Source organism: Phalacrocorax carbo, chromosome 1 (assembly GCF_963921805.1).
Source record: "Phalacrocorax carbo chromosome 1, bPhaCar2.1, whole genome shotgun sequence".
NCBI lineage: Eukaryota > Metazoa > Chordata > Aves > Suliformes > Phalacrocoracidae > Phalacrocorax > Phalacrocorax carbo.
In genome coordinates this window covers 173,441,265-173,466,685 of record NC_087513.1, presented here as the reverse complement: position 1 = coordinate 173,466,685, position 25,421 = coordinate 173,441,265, and the positions used below count along the sequence as shown (strand labels likewise).

The 25,421-nt window shown below is 38.9% G+C and overlaps 3 protein-coding genes across 4 annotated transcripts in view; 2 read left to right on the top strand and 1 right to left on the bottom strand.

The window, feature by feature from the left end:
* Positions 1–17,616, top strand: part of BORA (BORA aurora kinase A activator) — a 38,602-nt gene extending 20,986 nt beyond the window's left edge. The window contains exon 13 of the mRNA XM_064440758.1: positions 17,015–17,616. Within this exon, the coding sequence (XP_064296828.1) occupies positions 17,015–17,019 (5 nt within the window). The 3' untranslated portion in view covers positions 17,020–17,616. The remainder of the gene's footprint in view (positions 1–17,014) is intronic.
* DIS3 (DIS3 homolog, exosome endoribonuclease and 3'-5' exoribonuclease) lies at positions 13–22,530 on the bottom strand. The gene is made up of 21 exons (XM_064440751.1): positions 22,200–22,530; positions 19,991–20,148; positions 19,110–19,303; positions 18,920–18,993; positions 17,610–17,777; positions 16,565–16,729; positions 15,533–15,646; positions 15,307–15,444; positions 14,028–14,174; positions 11,696–11,812; positions 10,770–10,871; positions 10,069–10,133; positions 9,895–9,979; positions 9,230–9,357; positions 8,661–8,747; positions 7,471–7,627; positions 6,101–6,315; positions 4,783–4,951; positions 4,200–4,358; positions 3,786–3,908; positions 13–340 (listed from the first exon to the last, which is right to left on the bottom strand). Exons 1-21 carry the CDS (start codon positions 22,431–22,433, stop codon positions 251–253), a joined length of 2,889 nt encoding a protein of 962 aa, XP_064296821.1. The 5' UTR covers positions 22,434–22,530; the 3' UTR covers positions 13–250.
* Positions 22,531–22,627: 97 nt separating this feature from the next.
* PIBF1 (progesterone immunomodulatory binding factor 1) overlaps positions 22,628–25,421 on the top strand; it is a 130,912-nt gene continuing 128,118 nt past the window's right edge. For both annotated transcript variants that reach the window (XM_064440748.1, XM_064440749.1), the window contains exons 1-3: positions 22,628–22,893; positions 23,393–23,709; positions 24,555–24,655. In XM_064440748.1, the coding sequence (XP_064296818.1) occupies positions 23,458–23,709; positions 24,555–24,655 (353 nt within the window). In that variant the 5' untranslated portion in view covers positions 22,628–22,893; positions 23,393–23,457. The remainder of the gene's footprint in view (positions 22,894–23,392; positions 23,710–24,554; positions 24,656–25,421) is intronic.

Below are 25,421 nucleotides of genomic sequence, written 5' to 3'. Positions count from 1 at the left end.
AACACAAAGGAAGAGGTCTAGTTTTGGCGGTTTATTTTCACTCAAGACAAAACTGTAGCAGCATGTGGTTTTAATATTGGTTTCCTTCGTATATATGTTCATAAAAAGTTTTTTAAAAAAGCCAGTTTTACAAATTATTAAAATGTGTAGTTAAAAGTAAACAAAACCTGTTTCTAGCATTTTGCCCATAGGGAAAAATATGTACATACAAATAATTCATGTGTGACTTCCCATTAACTTTTATATTCAGCTATTTTTGTAGCTTCTTTTTCTTTTTCTCTGGTTCATTCTTGCTGCTTATCTCTGTAGATGGATTTGCAGGCACATCATTTCCTTGTATCTACAGTAAGAAAAGAATTAGAAGTCAGAACACTTCTAACTCAAAGTTTAGCTCACACGATCCTGATAAAACTTGAGTTTACGTGTACAGACCTTCTCCAAGCACTGTATCAACATCAGAAAATTCTGTTAGTCATCTGAAAAAGGGTCTACCATGATATAACGCTTGCAGCTAGAACACTCCAATGAAGTAAAAGCTGGAAAAATAGGAGGGCAGTGCAAGGAGCAGCCCCGCCCTGGCTAAGGTGCCAGCTGTGCCTTCTGCACCTCCTGTCTTGTCAGTTGTCTGCCACGCCTTACCATGTGCTTATAAGGCACAGGGTGTGAAAGAAAAGGGGGCTAAAACCTACCCACTTGCATTTTGCTTTCAAAACAATCACCACTGCAGTGTTTTCTGAAGTGCTGCTCCTGTCAGGCTTGGGACACTGCATAGCAAAAAGGCATTTAGTTTTGGGAGAAATGGGAAAAATTTTTTAAATAAATGAAGAACAGACTTCTAAAGCAAGGAAGAACAAGGATGAAGAGCCTGTGTGCTTACAGAGAATGATTTGGCCTCAAGGGAAGAGGTGATGGAGAAGTGTGCTATGCTTTCTTTGACAGTATGGGGATGAGTAGCATCAAAGCAGAGAAGAGTGAAGGAGGCTACGACGAAATACAGTTCATGTAAGTAGGTTCATAAAACGACTGGGCCACGACCAGATCCCTGTACGCTCCTCTACATTTGAGGCTACGGGCAAACTGTAATGGCTAATGAGAGAAGGTAACGGGCACTTCAGAAGCTTGGTGCAAGGAAGTGGGTCACTAGGACTTCAGTGCCGGGTTATAAATTACATGAGAGCGACAAAAGCCCATACCAGTAGAAGAGTCATTTAAAATTGTATGAGAGTAGTACAGGCACCTGTGCTGGAACTGAACCCGCTGCCGTAAGGTGAAGGCTGTGGTTCTGGTCAGCAGTGGTTCTGACATGCGAAGGAGCATTGGAGAAGCAGTGAGGACAGGTAACACAGTAACAAGTTACCTTCAGTGAGTAAATGTCACAAGAAGGCTCCAGAGGCCAGGTTTCCAGGTGCCATAGTGGCCTGTTTCTGGGACTAACTAGCCAGAGCACCCGTAAAAAGGGAGAAGCAGCTCCTACCTGAGGAACTGCTTAAGGGGTTCCCCACAGGTTTCAGTGTACTTATTCAAAATGCATCACCGTGGTCAAGGCAATAAAATCCCAAACCTTAAAGTGCATTACATCAGCAATAATAAGGAATTTAATAAAGATTTTTTATTAAAGGGGATTGCAAAAAGTTAAAATGCTTTCAGGGTGAGATAGAATTTAAAAAGACAGACTTGGAGTAAGAATATGCCTTTTATCATTCAAGAGAACGGTTAAGAGTGATTAGTATGACAAGTTAACAGTTGTCCAAATCAAGAAGCACAGAATTAAGTTAAAAAGGCAAGCGCAAAAGACTGAGGAACAGTAACAAACATTCTCCAAGTAAGAGAATTCTTCCTTGCTCCTCCATCAGTGGATAGCTTGATGATAATAAAAGCCTAAAGCAGGCAAGAACAGGTAATTAAAGTGTATTTCAAGCACTCGGGAAAATTAAGACCAACATCAAGAATGCTGTTACACAGTGAAAAAAAAGTGTTTAGAACAAACTGGGTAAGAGGAACACTAACAGTGCCAGGACTAGACCCTGTCCATCGCAGAGTTCTAAAACCATCCTGTTTCTCCCAGCTCAAGAAAAAAACCAAACCAAAACAAAAAAACCCACAGAACTACAAGAACATAAAGGTGATGAGGAAGATCAAAGATACGAGAGTTTCCAGAAAAGCAGGAACTAGCATAGCGGGTAATAGAAGTATAGAGAATCGAGTGGCACGGGCACAGTAAATGGGAAAAAAAGACTATTTTTCGTAGTGCAGGAAACAGACTATGTCATCAAGTAATGGTATGAGGCATCGTGCTTGAAACGAAAGGTTTTTTCATTCAGTTTGCTGCAGGAACTCACTGTTACAAGATACTCTGGGAGTCAGAAGTCTAAGCTGGGAAAAAGAACAATTAAACAAATTCACAGAACAAGACACTATCTGCTGAATGAACACAAAGATGCGTATCTCTGGGTGAGACTAAGTTATAAATTGCTGGAAGCTTTGAATGGAGACAACGGGAACGATCATTGTATGTGCATCTTACTCCTATACTCGTTCCTTACCAGGAAGGAGGGCTAATAACTGGTGTTTAGGATGACAGAATTTTGGGTTAACTAGCGCAGCTGTTCCTGTATCGTTGTAGAGCGAGGACCTCCACAGAAATTGGTACAAGAAGCAGAAGGGAAGGGGAGGGAGGGGGCAAAAAAAACCCAAACCATAATCAGCTTGCATTAGCCTTACTTGGTGTCTATTTTCAATGAACGAGGTGTGTTCCTCAGGGACTGCACTCACTGTGACAGGAATATTCCTGCGTCACACCCGCAACAGCGGCTCTGACAAACGCCAGTTGGTGAGCGCAAGCCACAGGCAGCTCAGCATGTGAATGCGCAGCAGGATGCCGGGTTTCTTTCTACTACAAATTTCATTATCTTCTACTTTTTTAAATCATGAGGACTGCCTTCAACTCAAGCTAATACAACAGCTCAAAGATCAGAATATTTACATGTTTGGAAACAGATGATTTCTCAGGGAAAAAAAGAAAAAATGTTTGGCTGTACAAACAACAAGGGCCTCTTGCTTGTTTTGGGTTTTCTTTTTCCTCCATGATTATGGATACTCCATGATTATGGATACTCAATTACTGCAACCATCTGTTTACCAAAAAAAGTCACGTGCAACTTCGTGACAGTACACAACCCTGTAATGGCACGCGAAATGCTCAGCAGGCCTGAGGTGTGAGACCAGGTGAAAACCCCAGTGCCCCAAATGTACTAAAGAAGCTTGAATTTAAATTCTTAAGACCAGAGAGACAGTTAATAGGACATTACAGTTCTTACAATATTATCAAGGGAGAATTTTTATATTGTGGAAGTTGTAAGAAAGGACTGCCGCTTACAGCCAGCAATTACAGAGTTTCCTTCTGAGCCACCCATCACAGTTACACTGTAATTTACTGGAGCAAAAAGATGATCCTACTGAGTCTTGGCAGATTTTCAAAAGGGAGATTTGATTATAGAACCATGAAATTCAAAAGATATTACTTCAGCAAATCATCATCTTTCCCATCAGTGGAAATATCCCTGATGGGCCCAGAAGGGAAATTTCATTTAGAGCCCTTTATTCTTTTCAACAGCCAGTGAAAGCAGACCTGTGCTTTATTGAGAGTAGATCTGAAGCAATCACTACAATCTGCTGCTAAATGATTCTTTTTTCTTCAGGGTTAAATTTCATTTTTACCATATGCTGATTTTTTAAGATTCCCAAAGTATAATATGATTCTATCAATCACAAATCTCGTGCCTTACCTTTGGTTCTACCAACACCATCCGAATTTTCTGATGCTGGATGTTGGAAGCATCTAATGTAACGTCCACTTTAACTTTATCAAATACATGTAATGTCGTGTCTTCCACAGTAAGCGATGGTACCTGGAAGTTCAAATTTTGTACAAATACTCATTGCTTACAATGTCTTATGTCTTTATACAAATAAATATTCTTGTAGGAAATTATTTATGTTACATGTCAATAAAAATGAACACAAATTATTGTCCTGAACGTTCAGAGTGACGTGATCCGTCGTATATACATTTTTGCGGTATTTACCCAGATAATTAGATATTAGTAGTATCTATTACGGAAACCAATTCCTGTCAGAACCTGTTTATTTAGAGTTATAAAGACCATAGTGGCACTACTACTACAGATTATAAAACATACCTCATTGTTGTAATCCAGTCTTGGTGTTGGTTTATCTTTTTCTTCAAAGAAGACTGTTCCTTCTAACCCATACTTGGGAATCAGAACCACAACTGCATTTTTTCTTACAAATAATATATATGCATCTTCATTCAGTACTCCCTTGCTTTTGAAGAACAGCTGTAACAAAAGTAGAATATATGAATAAGAAGAAAACCCACTAGAACATTCTCTTCTGGATTGCAATGTACTGGCTTAAAAAAATTTTTAAAACCCTATTCAAATACAAATCTATACTTGGTGATAATTATACACCTGATATTGAAAGCATATTTTAAAAATCCCACAAACTGCAATATTAAGCGTTCATAGTATTTATAGAAAGCACAAAGTAAAAAGAATCCTCAAAATGCTAGCATTCTAAATTTTTCAGAACCAGCAATGCGATGCTGAAGCTTTTCCTCAAAGCAGCAGCCCTTATTCTTAATCATTCCTGCAGACTTCCGTGGTTTTGCTCTACAAAGCACAACTCAATGTTCCCTGCCTTCCTTTAAAATTAACATGAATTGTCCACAGTTAATCCTCGCATCTCAGAACTACTTACCTGTGTGTGGAATGCAACAGACGCTCTTTGTGCGTATTGAGCCATTTTGTGTCGGTAGTTGAGATTTTTACATATATCCGCTAGCTTATGCTTATCTGTAAGTTCTGGGTAAGTCCTGTCTGCTCCTATGGCTGCTGCCAAAAGCCGATGTACTATAATGTCAGCATACCTGCAATAGATGAGGTTAAATGATCAACAACATATCAAAACATACTTTTTTAATTTGAAAAAAAAAAAGTTCCTGAATATAATTTTGTTTTTATAAATCTTACAGATGAAAAAGTTTTTGTAACGATGACGGTCTGCTCATAACAGCCTGTATTGATTCAAGGCCACTTTCTTTGCTAACCAAAGATATGCTCTGCAGAGCCAGACGGAACTGTACGGTTTTCTAAAAGAAACTCTTTACTATATTCTACCAATAGAGACTGTATTGTTGAACGTTTACAAGAAACAAAGTTTTATTTTTGGACTGAGGCATGTTGTTTCACCATGGCAGCTTAACCCACTCCCTCCTCTCTTTCCCATGAACTAGACAAATTTAGTGTAGAACAGTATTTCAATGCCATTGATCTGCAAAGTGTAATCATACTTGAACTTCTTGGTACTTAACTTCTATTAGAACTTCAGCCAGGAACTTTTTAAGTTATCTGTTAGCAATTAAAATTTAACATTAGGACTCCCAGAATCTCCACAAATTATCCACACAATGCACAGGAAATTTTAATCCACCTGCAAGATATTTCACTTGAAATGTTTCTAAGGAGCAAAATACAATGACAATTATTTTCTTCAAAACTTAGATATTTCTTGGTTGAAAGAAAAAATAACCCCCCCCCCTCATCTTCCAGGCTGTACAATTTCATTGCATTGCAACAGCTACAGTAGCAAGTTTCAAATTAGCAATGTTTTGATATGCAAAAATAAAATAAATTCTTTGCATGTAGAATACTCGAAATTTAAATACAGCTCCCACCTGAAAACTGACTGGCCAAACTCTGCCTCAGTCTCTGGTTGAGTTATGTGATGCTAACTGTTCCCAAAGGGCATTTCTATGCCAGAAATATCCATAGGGATGTATTTCTCTTATTTTTATGAGCCTTTTAAAAAAATTTTATTAGAACTTTGGAGTTGTAGACAACAAAGCTAGGAGCTGACGTGAAGATGGATCACTGTGTAAAGCCACTGCTGTTTCAACTGAAAACTGAAGCTGAACAGAAACAGTATTTTAAATGGACACCACTACAACTTAAAATATAATTTCTTCACAAATAAATCACTTTTTTGTTCTCTGAAACTTTCATAAAAATAAAAGTACCTTCTAATAGGTGAGGTAAAGTGGGTGTAAATAGGTGAGGCTAAACCATAGTGATGGAAATCATTGTCCATTCCAGAGCAGAAATAAACAGCTTGCATCATGCAGCGAGTGGCCAAAATTCTCAACAGTGTATTTAGATAGGGGAACGTAGGAGATTCAGCTTTGTCTAACGATTCAGCTAAAGCCTTTGCAGAATCTGTCTTAATTTCCAAATTCTGGAAGGAAGGAAAAAAAAATGGTCAGGTATTACTAGCAAATATTAGCAGAGTACAAGCACAAGCAGAAATGTAACAGCTACCTCCGTGCTGATCTTAGCAACTGGCACAGGTATCATACCTACTAACAACCGACTGGAATACCACTGTTACACACACACACAAAAAAAAAATCCCCCCACTCACAGATCCCTCCCTCATTATTACTAGTGCTTTATGCAAACAATGAAAAGCTAAGTCAGCAGCCTAGGAATTCAGAAAAGACATCCATTCAGAACTAACAAACACTTTATGCTAATATTAACAAGCTTTTATTTCCTTCGGTTTGATTTTTCCATCCCTTTATTGAATAAATCAAAGGGATATGCAAATTAAAAAAAAAATTTATTTATGCCACACAAAGACTTCCATCCAAGCACAGTGTAAGCTGTAATCAACCTTCTTGGATGTCCTCCACAAAATAATGAAAACTTATAATTGGAAAAGTGATTTGCAAAACTAGTACTGCATGACACTAAGTTTGTTCCCTGTTTGCCAGTGTGCCCTGATAAAAATTCAGCAGCGTGAAAATAAACAATGCACTTTTAATTTCCAGTCACACAAAGTAAGTTTCATCACAAGATCAGCTGAACGTTCTTTCCTTCATGTACAACTACTGACAACAAAGTATGATCTAGAGGTCAAATTAAGCCTGTTTTAGGGTAATATAATTGTATATTTATTTTAAAAGTGTAACAAGAATATAGCATATTAATACCTAATTCTGTTGGTTTGGACAGACTAGTGAAAAATAATTTTGGTTTATTAAAAGAATGTTTGTCTATGCACAGGAATTCAGCTTTCCAAATAAAATGGTACTTTAAAAAGAATTTTCAGATTACAAATTAAATCATCACTATTCCAGTTTTATAGCAGTGGAAAATGAAATGGGCTGGGTTTGGGCTCATCTCTTCATCTTACACTGATAGAATTTGGGAGTTTCTCCTTTCATCTAGAGGTACAGATACCTTGCTACAAGTACCAGCAATTTCAAAGTGCAGCTGACGCACTTTCAAAATACTGCTTTCCAACCCTTATTCTTGGGTAAGTGGCCAACCAGAGAGAAAACACAGCCTTTTCTAATTAAGTCACTTTATTAGCATGGTAAAAACTTGCCTTGGACTTTGCTGCCTTCACAAGGATGTCATAATTTGATGGGGGAGGAGCAGGGTGTTTCCGGAGCAAAGCAAATTCTGGGAACTCATCGTAGATTTTTTGTGCTACAGAGACGTTGGCAAGCAACATGAACTCTTCAACCATGGAATTTGTTTCCCTAGCAACATAAAATATTTTATATTGTTAGAAAAGCATTAAATTATGTATTTGAGCACCTAATGAAGAAACATTCTACCATCCTAACAATATTATGTAACAGTAACTAGTGGTTTGGAACATTTATACAATTAGGTGAACATTTTTAAGACTAAAAACATAGCATTTGAAACTTCGTAAATAATTGTTGAGAGGGAAAACCCCAAGATATTCTAAAATAACAAATTTGATTAAAAAAAGAAAAGCTCTTTAAAATGCTCCAAAAGACCAACAGATAAGCCTCTTGATTTCTTCCTAAAAAAACTGTTCAAATATTGTGCATATGAAGCCTGAAGGCACCATGTTGCACACCATAAAGTCATGATGGTATACGTAAGTGTAGATTTTAGCACAGAAACGAAGTCGTAGTATGAGAGAAAGTAAGTATCTAGCTTCCGAAACTGAATCAGTAGCTCCATTTCTAGAACTCCTCAGGATGATTGTCTGTATCACTGTGTACACGTGCACTAACTGCTCTGTTGTTCTTAAGGTTTCAGCAATCCATAACTCCAAGTTCTCCTTTCTCTCCTTTGTTAATACCGGTAGAAGAGCATCCCTGAGAAGCCAGTGGGATGTCAAGAGTTTGGACCTTAGTGCTCCATCAAATCAATAGTAAAGACTTAAGTTCGTATATGAAGCATACAGTTCAAAACTTGCTTCATAAATAGTGCAGAAAAAACACAAAGGAATTCTCTTTTCTAGGATCAGCTTGCCCAGAGAAGCTGTGGATGCCCCATTATGGGAAGTGCTCAAGGTCAGGCTGGATGGGGCTTTGGGCAACCTGATCTTGTGAAAGCTGCCCCTGCCCTTGACAGCAGGCTTTGGACTAGATGATCTATAAAGGTCCATTCCGACCCAAACCATTCTATAATTCTATGATTGTCCTGCACTATTATATGAACTTTGTACACTATTAAGTAAATGTTGCTATTTAAACATGCCTTCAATTCCACCCCTGCCCTGAATTAACTAACTGAGGAAAATAATACGCATACTTGAGCTCCTTAGTCTGCAAATCGATAGGATCGTGAGTTTCACTGTCTATGTGGAAACGAACTTCTGGTGAGGAAAGTGTCAAGGCTCTGGAAGACAGTAAGTGGTATGATTGAATTACAGTAAAGCTGAGTTGCAGGCTGGTACACAAAATCTGGGTTTATCATGACACTGTAATTTAAAATCAGCAAAATCTTCTAGCATTAGCAGAAATTAAAAATACAATGACAGAATTAATGCTCAAATTAGCGAAAATTACAATGCAGACATACATCAATATTAGCTCCTAAAATCTCAAATGCTACTCCGCCTGGCTGTGTTTTTATAATGCCCGTAAGAGGTCTATATTCATTGATCTTGTGATGGAAAAGTTAACATCCCAGGTTTATATTTTTGGGGAAACAAAGATAGGCATTTTTATACAAATCGAAGTAGCAAGCTACTTCTCTTTCAAGATTTTCACTGGAAAAATGGATATAGAGTAGCATTATAGTTTGACAGCAAAAAATAGCCAGAAAAAAACCAAACCAAACCCAGGGAAAAAAGGTCACAGGGACACCGCACAGTTTACCCATTATCAATTCTCCTCTTCTTCAGAATTTTTGCTAATTTGTTTAGTCCACGTAGGCTAGTAGTAATATCATCATTCATAGTTGCTGAATCAATTCTCATCTGTGCTTCAGCATATGTAAGAGAAGCCTTGAAGAGGTTAAAAAAAGAGAGACATCATGATACATAATTGATAGTGAAAAGAAAAACATAGATCTCTCTTGCAGAAACTGCAACTTGCTCACAGTAATACTAAGCTTTACATTCACCACTTAAATGCATGTCATTCTCAAAGGATAATGGACAAAACAGGACAGATCTATGCAAGATATTAATACCAGGCATTTACAGTGGTTTATTTTTTTTTTTAATGCTGATGACAGATCTATTTCATACATTAGAGGTCTAATTTTCAGAAATATATTAACCACTTACACAGTCTGAAAATTGTGACTAGCTGGTACATACCAACCTAACCTCACAAAAAACATTGCAGCCTTGGAGGTTTGAAAGTACAGGGCAGAATTCTTTATTTTTACAATTTAAGCATCATTTTTTTTAATTTGAAGAAAATATAAATTAATGAACAGAAAGAAGAAAACTTCATTATCAACTCTGTTGATCATTGTTTTTATAAAAAGGTCTCCAGCTTTTTTTCAGAAGTAAAACAATATTTATGTGACTAACCTTGGAATTAATAATACTCTTCGTAAATCTGGTTTTTAGAATTTCAGCCTTGTGGTTCATCTCCCATATACATGAAAATGCAAGCCTACAAGGGAAGAAGGGGGGAAAATCACTTAAAATCCACATATAAACATCTGGAGTTTCCTGTCAGGATCAAACATCATGTACATATACCTGTCCACATTCGATCTCAGGGAGCATAAGTTGGAACTAAGTAACTCTGGAACCATATCGATCCTCTGCAAAGTGAAAAATAAAAATAATAACTAGTTATAAGTAAGCTAGTTAAGTATGTGCCTGATTTTTAATATACTAAAATCTTGGAAATAATAATTACTTTATTTTTTGGCTTAGAAAGCTCAGATTTCTGAAAGAAAAGTAGGCTACTTTAGAGGAAATTCATGCCAAGATCCATTTTAATTACCAGTTTCTATTAACAGTTATTTCTGAAACTAAACGGTGGTCTCTGAGAAATAAGTTAAAATAAACAGGACTAAGTGTACAGTTGTACTGAATACAAATAGATTAGCTACCACAAGAAGTAACAATGGAAAAGGCAAAACCAGGCCACTTCTGCAATTCCACATCAATATTAAAACAGTAGTCCAGTTTCAGAACTACATGCTCAAACAGGAGCTGAAAGGGATATTCTCCAGATAATGGATTTTAAAAAAATTCTCCCTCTTGCTGTGCAAGGCTGAATGTCAGAAAGCACCTTTAATTTGATAGTCTTAGGCAAATTAAGTGCAGCCCAAAGTAGTCTACTTTTTTTTCTTCCTTAGAGAGAACATCTTTACTCCCAAGAATTAAAAGAAGAAAGCAATAAAAAAAATCCAGCCACAGTACAAAAAGCTTTTTATATGGAAAACAATTACTTTTTCACACAGGTATACTGTTGTTCCTCTTTTTGCTGATTCCTCATCCAAAGCATTTCCTGGGCGAATAAAGTGACTGACATCTGCAATATGTACACCAACCTAAAACACAGGCATCACATTATGCATCTTATGAAACAGAAATAGTTCTCAACATGAAAGAAACTTTCTCAAGTTTTATTTACAACCCTATTTACCCATTCCTAGTTCCCTTCAGCAGCTCCTATATTTAGTAATAGGAACAGTCAAAACCTAGCATACTGATATTAAAAACAATAGTTGCAGCACTTACGCAAAATAAGGGCATGTGTACGTTTATTGGAAAGTTATACTCATTACAAATGCAACTCTTCTTGCCTGGGAGCTCAAATAACCTCTTTCATTTTCTTCAAGGCTCACTGCAAATTTGGTTTTGTTTTTCTGTTTGCTAGACCTTCCCTTTCGGCACACTCTGGTATTACAATTACAAATTAATTTAGAATGAAGAAAACTTGACTAAATCAGTTATAAGGGGGATAAAGAGCTGGTGTTAAGTCTGTAGCTTTTTTTTTTTAAATAAAATAATCATTCCTTAGGCATGACAGCAGTAGCTTCACCTTTTCTACTGATAGGTCCTTATCCTAGCTGTAGATATCCATGCTTATACTTTGCTAAAGCAGCAAATAAATTCTGTTAATTTCCCATGCCAAATCAGCAAAAAGCAAGGTGAATTTAGACAACATTAAATTCCCACTTCTGACACTGATGTAATGCAAATCAACTCTCTTTATTACCATCTTGCAGTTGTGCAAACACCAATAATTTCTTTTACAACAGGTCTGGAACTTTGCTCATGTCATTTACTATTAGCCTTACTGAACTGTTTGTAAATGAAAGGAAGAAGTAAATAAAAAAATGACTGGTTTAATTAAAATGAAAAAAAATACCTCTATATTTCCATTTTCCACTTCTCTAAAATGTAGTGCATCATCAATATCCGTACAGCCAGGAGGATCAACACTACAAACATGCAAATGCCTTAAGTCCTCCCTGTGCTTCATGTCCTGAAATTAAAAAAAAAAAAAAAATTTTCAAGAACAACTTCCATATCAAAGTAAAAATGATCATCTGAGAAAAGGCACTTTGCATAAGATTTTCTAAAGGAACCGATTATTTTCAGAATGGGTTTTTTCCCCTTAGGACAACATTTGCAGTAATATTTATTTACAAGATAAAAAAAGACATACAGAACTACAGTGATAGAAAAACTGAAGACAGATGATGATCAAGTGAAAATTTTCCTGTTTGCTGGAACCAAACCAGAAGAGATACAGAATAAAACCACCATCTTTTAATGAGCTTCACATCTTTGTTGTTGACATGGACAGTGTGAGTGAGCATGCCCTCAGCAAGTTTGCAGATGACACCAAGCTGAGCGGTGCGCATGACACACCTCAGGGAGGACAGGATGCCATCCAGAGGGACCTGGACAAGCTTGAGAAGTGGGTCCATGAGAACCTCATGAGGTTCAATACAACCAAGCGCAAGGTCCTGCACCTGGGTCAGGGCAACCCCAGATATCAATTCAGGCTGGGGGATGAAGGGATTGAGAGCAGCCCTGAGGAGAAGGACTTGGGGGGTACTGGTGGATGAAAAGCTGGACATGAGCCAGCAATGTGCGCTTGCAGCCCAGAAAGCCAGCTGTATCCTGGGATGCATCAAAAGCAGTGTGGCCAGCAGGTCGAGGGACGTGATTCTGCCCCTCTGCTCCGCTCTGGTGAGACCCCACCTGCAGCGCTGCATCCAGCTCTGGAGCCCTCAGCACAGAAGGACATGGACCTGTTGGAGCAGGTCCAGAGGAGAGTCACAAAAATGATCAGAGGGCTGGAACACCTCTCCTATGAGGACAGGCTGAGAGAGTTGGGGTGGTTCAGCCTGGAGAAGAGAAGGCTGTGGGGAAACCTTATTGCTGCCTTTCAGTATTTTTAGGGGGCCTACAGGAAGGATGGGGTCAAACTTTTCAGCAGGGCCTGTTGTGACAGGACAAGGGGTACTGGTTTTAAACTAAAAGAGGGTAGATTTAGATACACAAAGAAATTCTTCGCTCTGAGGGTGGTGAGGCACTGGGACAGGTTGCCCAGACAACTCGTGGATGCCCCATTATTGGAAGTGTTCAAGGCCAGGTTGGATGGGGCTCTGAGCAACCTGGTCTAGTGGAAGGTGTCCCTGCCCATTGCAGGGGGGTTGGAACTAGGTGATCTTTAAGTTCCTTTCCAATCCAACTCATTAATTCTACGATTCTATGATCTCAGAATTAGCAGTACCAGGAATCAAAATTTTTAAGTGAAATTTTGACTGATGTCCAGCTGGGGATATTTTTTAGGATATGATTGCTCTCTACGAACTTCTAGCTTTCTACGGCTTAGATGTGTAGACAGTTGAAAGGAACTGCACACTTTGGAAGTATCTACCTTTGTATGATGGCTACAAAAAGATCTCAGATAGGTATCGTAGACTAGACAACTGACTTTTAGACAGCTAATTTACACAAAGATCCCTCCTTCAGTTTCTACATTCAAAAGAAATAGGAGTAGGCAGTAAATTGCAAAAAAAGTTGCTGACCTCAAAGAAATCAAAATACACAAAATGCACAAACAAAAAACACTCAGCCCAGCGCAACACAAAAACTACATCATGCTCCAATTGTTCCCTGATGACATTTTCCCATAGATTCTAAAGCAACCATTTCCCATATTTAAGCTACCGGGGACAACCTGAAATTCACTAACAGCATTTAAAATGAGCAATTCTGTAAACACCAATTTCTCTTTCTCTAATGACTTTACTGGATTATAGCGGGATATATTAAAGATTCCTCTCCTCAGATTATTTTAGAGATGACACAGGCTGCCACATCTGGTTACAAAGCTATTTAGCAAGGTAAAAAACTCTTAGGGATGATCTTACAATTTTCTGAATTTTGGTCTCTCTCCATTGCAAAAAACCCTTTTTAGAATATTTTTACTTTTCAATGAAACCTGTAATATGATTTTTATCTTAAAAATCTTACAGTTTTTACCTATACCTAATAAACAGTCTTAGCCAAAACCCAAAAACTTACAGAGGCCTTGTTTCCAGAGGAAATCTGGCTGAAAGTCCACACTAAGATAAAATGGATTTGGACAACATTCTTCCTCTATTTTTGGATATATTTTGATATCCGAGAATGTTATGAAGGAGAAGGCACAGTAATTATTAAAGTAATTTTAAAATTATTACCTGTTCTGTAATGCTCCATGGCATTTTTGGTAGGAAACTAAGGACACCCTGGGAAAAAGGCTGATGAGGGACATCATGTTCAAGCAAAAGAACTTCTGTCTCGGTCTCTTTATCTCCAGCACTTCCTAAGTTCTTAACAAAATGACCCTGAAAAACAAGATACATACATTCAAATATATACACACACACATACACACACATGCACATCAAGCAACACTGCTCAAAAATAATTGAGACCATTATCCCATAGGTTATTAGTACATTATACTACACAGAGGATTAATCTTTTCTTCTTCAAATTTCTCATCTTCAAAATTAATTTCAAATATTTCAATATATTTCAAATATAAATATTTGAAATTTAATTTCAAATATTTAATCGATTCAGTAAGTCTGAACTTTTTATTTCCCCTTCTTTTCCTAGAATGTCAGGAAATTCTCCACATTTAAGACTGCAAAAGTTGTAAACATAGCAGTTCAGTTTTGCAGGGGGGAAAAAAAAAAAAAAAAGCATTGCTGTGTAAGCAGCAAAACCAGTACGGTCTAATTTCTCTGTTGGTTTGTATTTTGCCACACATCCCACTCCCTAACACTACACTAACTTTACCTCCTTTCTCACATCTCTCGACCCCTGCAGTAATGCTGTCTTTGTCTTAACATTCCTTCCATATATTCCAAGTTTCCTTCATTTCTCTAAATGCAGGTGAGACAGCTGTGCTCTTGTTCATTACAAGCTATGCCCTCCTGCACAAGACAACAGAAGCGTCTTCAAAACCTGGTTAGCGTTCAACACAAATTGAAGCTAGTGTCCTCAATGTCTCTTATATCCTCCTGTTTATTTACAAAGAATTTTTAAGACCTTAATTACCTGTAAACTCTGCCCCACCGGCAATTTGACTGAATTTGGCCATTATGTTTGAAACTACTTGCCATGATGGTGATCAGTGTTTGGATGAGCAATGCCACAGCGAATGGCTCACCCTTCTAGGAACCCAGAGTAAAAACAAGGCAGTCTCTAGTTAGTCTAAATAAAACACCTTACTTAGCACATATACGTTCACTGCAGAACCTGAGGACCAAGCTTTTTAAGTATAACCCGTACCTGTTTTTTGGGGGTAAGAGTAAACTGAATAATTTGAGGACTTCCTTAATTTGCACCATCAAAAAATTCATGTCAATGCTTTTTGAGGTTACTCAGCGGTGCAGATAATAATAAACATCTTACCTAACAAACACATAAAATTTGGGCAGATATAAGTTCAGAAGAAAACAAACTTACATTAGGATACCTGGAATTCCTGGGCCAACCATCAATAGCAACAACTATTCTTTGTCCTTCCAATGTATCTGCCTGCCTTGTTTCTATTCGAATGCGAGGAATTCTGCGATCAGCTGGTGTAAACAAATGGCGCCTTGCCTTTTAACATCAAGAAAAAGGAACAAATAATTTCTAATTAAAGGGGAAAAAAAACCCTACACTTAAAATAACTTGATTATTTCCTTACTTCTTTGATCTGTGATTTGGAAAGCATGCCACAAAATGGTCGCCAGTTTCTTTTTATAATGCCCACTACTTTTCCTGTAGGTCTCAGCATGTCCTTGTTATCAGAAGTCTTCAGCTGGTAGAAAACAGAAGTTAAAACCACAAAACGTTAACATGTTTGACTACAGCACATATCTCAAACCTTGGTAGTAGCGACTTGTGTGTCACTATAACGCCCTAAGTTCTATGACTTCATAAACAGAACTGTGTCTCCCTGTGCTTTGCATGACTTGTTAATAGTTTTAGTATGTGATGCGACTGCTTTGTTGTGTTTTTTTTTTTAATGGACATTGCTTCAGAAAAACAAAGAACTGCAGAAAAAGACTCTGAAGAAATGTTACCTTGTTCCACTGTCTCTGCTTACTCCACAACTATCTCCATTTTCCTTTCCAAGCTATTATTATAACTTTTAGGAGCCCTTTTACGTTGCTTGAAAATTCTCCAATAATTCTAATCACAGTAATTAAAAAACATTCCCATGGAATTCAGTAGGAAGATCATGTCCCTAAAGAAATGCAAATATTTGTTGGACAGGGTATACACGTGTGTGCACTGCACGCACATTAAGCGGAATTACTGCAAGAAGCTAAAGAACATTTTACAACTGGTTCCAAACGTATGCATTGCCTATAAAAGCTGACCGTCATCATGGCACATCTGCTCCTATTCTAGCAAACCCTAACCTGTACATCTGTATACAGCTTTGCATTATACGACTGGCTACCTGACTACCACTCCATAGCTTTTAGACTAAGTTTAACAAAGTAATGTGGGAATTTCTGATTGGGATTAATTAAAAAATTAAAAAGTATCAATTTTGTATACATTCACATATTGAACACAACTGTAGGACTACAATTAAGTTTTATAATTTCCATATTCACAATAGCTTTTAGGATTCAGTATGAAAAGGACATATAAATCTAAAGCCTAACAACACTGTCAATTTAATCTCTCTGAATGCAAGTTAAGTAAAAGATTATTTAATTCATACAATGTTTTCTTTTTCCTCTTCAATTTCAATGTCATCTTCATTCTGGCCATCGTCCTGTAAGACCACTGAGGATGGTGCCACCCATTCATCTCTTGCCAACAACTCCACAGCTACAATATCTTCATGAACTGCTCGGTTTAAATGTTTCAGTCCCTGTATAAGTATCTGGAATTTTTAGGAAAAAAAAATGAAAATGCAAATATTCATGATGATGGCAACAGAAGACCCAAATCAAAGCCGTACAACAGAAGAGTATCCACGTGTAACAGACTCTGCACTCTAAAGAATATTTCAGGCATGTTTGTGAGGCATTATTTTCTTCCTCTGCCTAGGCTTCTTTCAGTACTGATGATATTATTTCAGGATTCCAGTTGCCTCTATAAAAATCATTTATTTTCCCCAGACTTTTTTTTTTTTCTTTTATATCAGACAATCCTTCTATTTTTGCAGGCTAGGGGACTCCAAAGGACTTCTGGGAGGCAAGAATAAAAGAAACGGAATGCCAGAGAAGCACCTCCAGCTGCCACTATAAATAGGGAGGGAGAAGACAACTGCTGCTGGTTGGAAACAACTTCTGTAAAACTGTACCAAGAGAGAATCCAGTAGGCAGACAGCTGGGTTAACTGCTTATAGAGGAACAGCCCACCTGCTCATCACCAGGCATGAAAGCAGTAAGGGAAATAAAGGAAGAGCACCTCACAAGCACTCATCACAGTTTTTCTGAAAATCCTCTACAAACTTGTTTCTCTGTCTTCCACCATATATTTAAAACTAATTTTAAAAAGTGTTATATTTGAGTCAATTAACAACTAAGATTTTAAACACATTCTCTTTTTGAAAAGAGAACAGTCAACATGTCAGTAGTCTATATCCATACAAATAAACAAACAAAAACAAAGCAAAAAAAACCCTGAAAAACACAGAAGAGGAAAATTTACTACAAAGCTTCCTTTTAACAACATAGGTCACCATGAAAGAATTACATTTAAAGTCATTACTGGGGCTAGTTAAAGTTCACAGCATGAAGTCAAAATGAAAAACTCACCTCTTTGTTTTCTTCAGCATCTCCATGAACCCAAACAGTAGCTTCAAGATAATTATCTCTGCTTGCCCTATAAGTTCCTTGGAGGTAAACACCAGACTTTATTCCTTGCTGCAGCTTGCTAAGAGGAATATGTTCTGGGAAAATTATTTTTCCACTTTCTATTTCTTTCTTTAAAAAAAAAGAAAAAAATTTCAGTCTTCTGTATTTGTGATTATTCTAAAAGCAAGCTCAAGAACATGACACTCAAGCTAGCAAACTCCAAAATTATAACTATGTGTAGGTATGAACATGCACAATAATGAAAAACTACTATTAAGCAGTAATTTTTCTAATGTAGCATAAAAAGCATAAGGAACATAGAAATATGGCAAGTCTAGGAATGTCTCCTTTTCTTTTCCTGTTTGCCTGCAGTTACTTAAAAAGATATTGCAGAAGTGACGTACACTTTTACATTAATTTGGATATGCTGACTAAACTTATACTTAGTGAAAGAAATATTAGCATAGCACTACACCGTATAATCACAGTGTAAGCATATACCGCAAGCTATATGGAACCTTATGAAAACACATTATTGTGACCAATCTTTGGAGCAGTCAGGCAATTAGTTAAAGCTGCGTGAAGTACAGCTAACCACTGAAAAGATCAGCTGAGCCCTCCACTGTCTTCCTGCTCTTGCTTTTCCCACTCCATTCTGCTAGAACCAATGAAATGGATCTTCCCATTTTCTGGGGGTGTTAGTTTTCAGCTATATCAGTCTTATGTAAAAGTGTAAGTCTTGATTTTTGATAAACACAAAGCACAAGGAAATAGGAGGGGATGTAGCTCATCTTCAAGCTGCAGCCTGCACTTACATCAACTTAACTGACCAGAAAAATGAGAGCTTTTGATAGAAAATGCTTTTGATCAATAATAAGTTAACATAAACTTTCAAATAACAGGCACAAAACAAAGACCTAAATGGTCTGCAATATACACTTGTAGTTTTCATTTTGTTTCCATTACTTCTAATATTTATAACCTGTCTTTAACCAACTGTTGTTATTCCCATCTTCACACCAGTTATCTAAAGCAACTGGCTTTTCACAAATAGCTAGATACCTACTAATAAGCATATAAGAAGCAGTAAAAACAGCTGCAATATTTCCTTTTTTCTCTTCAGTTATCAAAAAGTTATACTGTCAAATGGTAATAAAGTCCAGGGTCCTCATTTTCTAAACTGATGCCAGTAGCCTGACATACAGTGTCCAATAATATACTGCAAACCATTTGTGATAAATTTATTTTATAAAAAGAAAATGAAAACATACCCCTTCATCTGATACACAAGCAAGACGATCTACAAGATCTGGATTAGCTACCAAGCTTTTTATATACTCCTCACCTACAAAAGCACACACATAAATATTTATGCAAGAGATGCATGGTATTTAGGTATGAAGGCATTGCTGAGATTGTGTATCTGAGCAATAAATTAAACGTACATGCCACTTCACTTACACGTATAAGCAGTTATCCCTTCCTCTAGAGCTTTCTCTTTATTAGTTCTGTCATTTGTTAAAAAGATAACTTGGATCTTCTCCTCATCCTCTATTTTCTTCAAGTGTTCACTGTACCATTTTACTGCTACCCGAATGGCTCTGTCATTGCGGTCATTAGAAGTTTCTCCTTGCTCTTGCACTACATATGTTTCTCTAAATAAATAAAAGGAAGAAACAAAACAAAACAAATCCCAACATCCATCCATACTTATGAAAAATTTTCAAACAAGATCAAGATTGCGAGGCTAAAAGAATCATTGCCATGCCGATTTTTATAGTATGTGTAACACGCTATAGGCCACTGAAGAAGGGTCAGGAGACAGAAGAGACAAGAAAAAAGCAAAGAAGTGTTAACTTCTAATAAAAACTTCTCACTGACGATTGAAGAGGACTGCATTCAAGATACCAGAACTATGCGATCAGGACTCCTAGAACCATGGTACTGCAGTAGTAGGAACTACTTGTGAGCACAAATAAAGGCAAATTAATTGCATCTCCATCTCTCAGAGCTTTCTGCCATGAACGAACAGATTTTTTTTTAATGTTTAAAAGAGATCCTAAAATGGAAAAGCATTGCTCTATTGCTCAAGTTAGTCTTGCCTATAAATTTTATTCAATAGTCTAATCAACTTTTCATAATATATATGCTTATACTAATTATAAAACAGAAAAGCTCCTGAAACATGCAACTACTACCCAATAGGATTCCTTAGAAGTGTACAGCTCCATGCACCTCAGTCTATTTTTTTTTTTTACCTAGTTCGCATGTTCCAGTTCAGCTTTCCCATTTCTCTCAGTGGATGTCAGTACAACTTTATTATACCCTATTCCACACCTTACCGATGATGCTCATTGGTGAATGAATAGAAATGTTTTTCAGGGTTTCCAATCACGTCCCTAATTCGCTTGTACACTGGTGCACTCCGACTCCTGACTTCTTGTAAGACTGTCTGCAGCACAATGACATTCTTAATAACAGGATCTTCAAGTATATCAATCTGAGGAACAAAATGGAAACTAATCAAAATTGGGTTTTAATTCTACTTAATAACAGGACTTGAAATATTTGTTTGGCTAATATGTAAAAAGCTAACATGAATAATGAGTCGCCCTCCTTCTGCCTTTTTCTGTCACCGCTGGGAAACTGAACGGTGTATGAAGCTGCTTCCTCCTGCTTGTGGGCAAAAAGTTCAAATAGGATTTTCCAGCCTCTTCATGACCTGAACTTTGCTGGAGTAAAGATAAGGACTTATTCTGGCTTCCACCAAATTCAGCCCCAATGTATGCAGTGCTCCAATCAAATTTAAGGCCAGGTGTACACTGGAAATTTTGTTTACATAAGATGGGTTCCTGTAAATTACAATCTTTGTGAACAAAATACATCTATGCATAATCTGACAGTAATCCAACATAATTTAAAGGCTGTCTGGCATATGTTTTTGAGAGCAATGCAGACCACAAAACAGTACCTGACCACTGATACAGCTAACACGGACACGCCTGTGCACATGTAGTCTTAAGTTTTCCAAAAACAATTCCACCATTGCACTGCAATTTTAATTTCTGCAGATTCAAATCAACTGGAATTTCCTTAGCTGCTCTTCACCTTTTCAAAGGCCCCATTTTTTTTTTGGAGGTAATCTCTTAAAAATTTTTCAGAATTTTGTTTGCCAACTCCTGACAGCTCCGGTGTTCAAGAGACAAATGTACACCAAAAATCCATGCTCTTGTCAGAAAAAAAAAGGTAAGCTTAATTTCCTAAGCTTATAGCAAGGAACTGTGCAAACCCATCTCTAAAGAGACAGCAGTAAGGCCCTAGAGGGTATGGCTAAAAGAATTAAAAGCAATGCCAGATCAACTTTCTCTGCACCTGATGTTTAGATGACCTAAAAGATTTAGAGCCATGTTCACAGGGCAAGAAATCCAGTACATTTCTATGCACAAGCTGAATTACCAGGCCAAGTTTTACTGCTGCTATCCTGTTCCAGCTGCTAGTAAAACCTTTTGCTGCTGTTACCAAGACTTCCTAATCCTGGCTGCTCCAGTCCTTTGTAGCGTACCCCGGCACATTCTCAGAGTGCTCTGCATGTACAAACTTTGCCAACAGACACCAAGACATCCACTGGTTACAGGCTGAAAAAATCCCTTGACTTGCTGTTTTGGGAAGCACATCCTTAGAGCTTTTGGGATGGGTAACTTCTAAAACACGTGTGTGTTGTGCCCCTCTCTGGAGTAATCCATGTCAGCATTCATTAATTACTTCCAGTCTCCAGTGTCTGCAGGAGCCACTTTCTACAGATGTGTTCAAAAGCAATCAAAAAAACCCTCAAATGCTGAGCTTGGGAATTCCTCGTGTCCCAACCTGGAGTTCCACTGCCTGCACTGCCCAGACTCAAGCCCTTGCAGAGTTAGTGATGGGCTGCAGAGTACAGTTCACCCTATGCTTCCAGAGTCGTACATGGGAGTTTTGCACATTGGTATCGATGAACAGAGACAGATTTTGCAGCCTCTATTCATTATCTGAAATCAACATCATGGTATAAAGAACTTAAGCCTACAACAGTCTCTGAAAAAGAGACTAGGTGTTTAGGAAAACGCAGGTTGACAGGGAAATTAAGCAACCACCTGAAGAACCTGACTGCTGCTTCAGAGTGTATTCTATTCTGTAGATACTCTATTTACTCTCCTTGCCTGACTTTCCATACCCCTATCAGACTACAACTAACAAAAAAAAAAAAACCCAACCCAAAACCAACCAGCTAAACAAACAAACAAAAAAAGCGCTGTTCTTTATTCCTGCCGTTCACAAATCCTGAAAATGGTCTAAACCCAGCCTAGACTGGGTGATGCTGAGGGCCTCCTCAGGCTACCCCTTCAGGGGCCGAGCAGACACAGGTAACGAGGGGAGGGCCCAGGTCCGGCGCCCCCCCGGGAAGGAGGCCCGGACCCCAGCACCCGGGCAGCGGGGCACCTCACGTCCCCGCGCATTTAACCAGGGCCGGAGCAGGGCGCACGGCCGGGCCCTCCCGCTCCCCCGGGAGCCGCTCACCTGGTGAAGGAGGAGGTTGGTGTCGGGCAGGAGGTAGTGCGGGCCGGGGCAGAGGCTGCTGGCGGCGCCGCTGGGCCGGGCCTGCAGGCCGGGGCTGGGCCCGGCGGGGCGGGGCGGGCAGAGGCGGCAGGCGACGGCGCCGCAGGGGATGTCCTCGCGCAGGTAGTGCTCCCGCACCACCTTCACCACGGCCCCCGCCCGCGTGCGCTTCAGGAAGGTGCGCGAGGTCAGCATGGCGTGTGCACGCGCGGCCCGGCTTCCCCCACCGCCCCGCTCCGCCGCCTCCCGGCACGCACCGCGCTTGCGGAGGGCGGGAAGCGGCGCGCGGCGGTGCCGGCCGCCTACCCCCGTCGCCGCGGTGATGGCGCCACGCAGCCCCGCCCCAGCCGCCCTAAGGGGAGGCGGGAAGGCCGCGCGCATGCGCCAGCGGCTGCCGCGGGGCGAGTGTTCGGCGGGGCGGGGGTGGTTCCCTTCATCCCCCGTGTGCTGTTACCGGGCGGGCGGCTGCCCGCTGCCTCCCGCAGAGTCGGGCATCCGGAGGGTGGAGCAGCACCCCTTCAACCGAGCCGCCCCTGCCGTGGGGAGGCGGCAGCGGCCCCGGGGAGCCCCCGGCGGGCCCCGCGCCTCTCGGGACAGCGTAGGGCTCCGAGGGCAGCATCTCCCTTCCCGGCAGGGCTTTGGGCAGCGTGTCTTGGTGCGTCTGCTAAGTAAAAGTTGTGGTCTGTACCAAGTGGTTGTAAAAGTGCGTGTGACCGATCGGTGGGTCGCTTGTGGGAAGTACTAGCATACTAGCAGGGTAAGAACAGTGGAGCTACGTCTTGAGAGAACACAAAAGCGGGCATCAAAGTATTCCTTTACTGTTTTGTCTCACTAGCCTTGTTATGCCCCTTATTGGACGTCTGTTGTATGCCTCATCGGTCTCGGGAGTTTTCAGTTCAGACCTTTCTGACTGTGAATGGCAGGTGCGCATCTTGATTTAGCCATGACAGTTTACTAGTAAGCTTGATTCACACCGGTATTTAGCTTATTGCAGTCAAAACCTTGTTAATGATTATTTAGGAAGGGAGTCCTCAGGCAACTGCCCTCTTCAGAGCTTCTTGAAGTATTTTTCTTGGGTGAACAAAAAAATATTTATCTGGTTGGTTTTTCATAATGACATATTGCCTTTTACTTAATTGTTTTGATTCTTGCAGTTGATTCTTCAGGGGGCTCGTCTCAAAGTATAACTTAAAAAAACCTGTGCAAATAGTGGAAGAAAATGTCACATAAAAGCTCTAAGGAAATCAGGAAAGTAAACATTTCCAGCTCCTTGGAGTCTGAAGATATTAGCTTAGAAACCACAATACCAACTGATGATGTTTCTTCCTCTGAAGAAAGAGAAGGTACTGTTAAAATCACTAAGCAGCTGATTGAACGGAAAGAGTTGCTCCATAATCTTCAGCTGCTTAAAATAGATTTGTCTCAGAAAAACTTGATGATTGACAACTTGAAAGTAGAATATTTGACCAAGGTAAGAACTGTTGCTTCTTTTGTTGTATAATCTTTTCTTGTTTCTGGTGCTTTTAGAGTATGGTAGAAACTTCCATTCTGAAAAGAATTTCTGTGAATTGCATGCTGAAGCCTTCTTAGCTTTTTTTTTCCTCATATTTTTTAATGGGAAGAGGGGGAAACAAAGATACATAAGACTTAGCTGCATCATACCTGCAGATGGATGAGGGGGATCAAATTAGTTTTTCCTTTTCTAAAAACACAGGGAAAAAGACCTGCATTCTTTCAGGAGGGGTGAATAATTTTGTCACTGATTTGAGAAACAGTAGAGCTTTTAAGCTGAACCTGTGGAATACTAGAATAAGTCATCTGAATGCTATTCAATAATTACTAAAGATGATGTGGCTGGAATATACCAACATGCCAACAGTAGGAGATTGTGTTGTGTGCGGTTTCCACTAAGATGCATGAAATTAAGAAAGGTGTAAAGGCTTTGCCACGCTTGTGTGCAGTTAGTATTTACAACCTACTGTATACTGACTGTGGCTTTCACGGGCTTGCTGCTCTGAGTTTAAGCCTAGTTTGGAATCAGCTGAACAAGTAGCTACTTAGCTGAAAAAGATCAACTGTAGAACTAAGTCTTTTTTTTTTTTTAATTATTTTTAGCTCATTAGGGTAAAATCCATATTGTATTATACGAAGCCTCAGCATATTTAGAGGCCTTGTTAGACAGTCACTATTGTACTTCCCAGCACATTGGTGTCTCCACTTTTTTTTCTTTCAAGTTGTTCTTGTTGTCAAATAAATTTTTAAAATTACCAAGGTAACTTCTTTACTTCATTTTATATTTATATTTTTTATATTTAGATTGAAGAGCTAGAAGAGAAGCTTAATGATGCAATCCATCAAAAGCAGCTGTTGTCTTTACGACTGGATAGCCAGCTGGCATTACAGCAAGAAGATGCTAGGTATGATGGAATTAAAACAAAAACCCTTAATCTTTAATCATTTATTAATATGAATTCAAATTAATTTCTGGACAGTTAATGGAAAGTAATTATTATGAATTGCAGGAGTAGGATTTATCTTGCAGATTAGATTAGTATTTCCAATCTAAAAATGGAATTTACATATTTAATTTCCATATAAGTAAATATGAATTCAGCTCACACTGACTGAAGTTTGTGGTTTTGGTTTTGTTGTTACCTGGATTCAGAATTTAACAGGAACTTGGAGTAAGAATGTTCTTAAAACCAGTAAAGAGCAAAAGGAATAGGTAGAGGGTGCACACCTTCTGTCAGTTTAAACTGAATTTTTAATAACTGTGCAGCCTGGATGACTTGGGAAAGGTGTGAGGAGGTAATATTTGGTACTTTCAGTTAGGATTACTTATTGATCAGAAATGCTTTCAGTTGATGATGTAGAAACTTTTCTCCTTGCTTTTTGGAAACATTTTGAGTCAACCTGTAGCTGACAATAGACTGGCTGGCAGGCTTCTCCAAATTACATTGTCAATTAAATGTTTTAACACCTGTAATAGGACTGAGAAGGAAGAGCATTACTTAATATTTTCCTGTTATGGTAGAGGATGCACCAGCTTACAGGATGTGACTAATTCAAAGTCATGTTCTGTAGTAAGCCTGGAACAGATTTAGGGATGTGAAGCCAGACCTGAGATTAGTTACAGCAAAGTCTTTCAGGTAAGAGCAGCTGACTGTCAGAAAAATGTCTGTC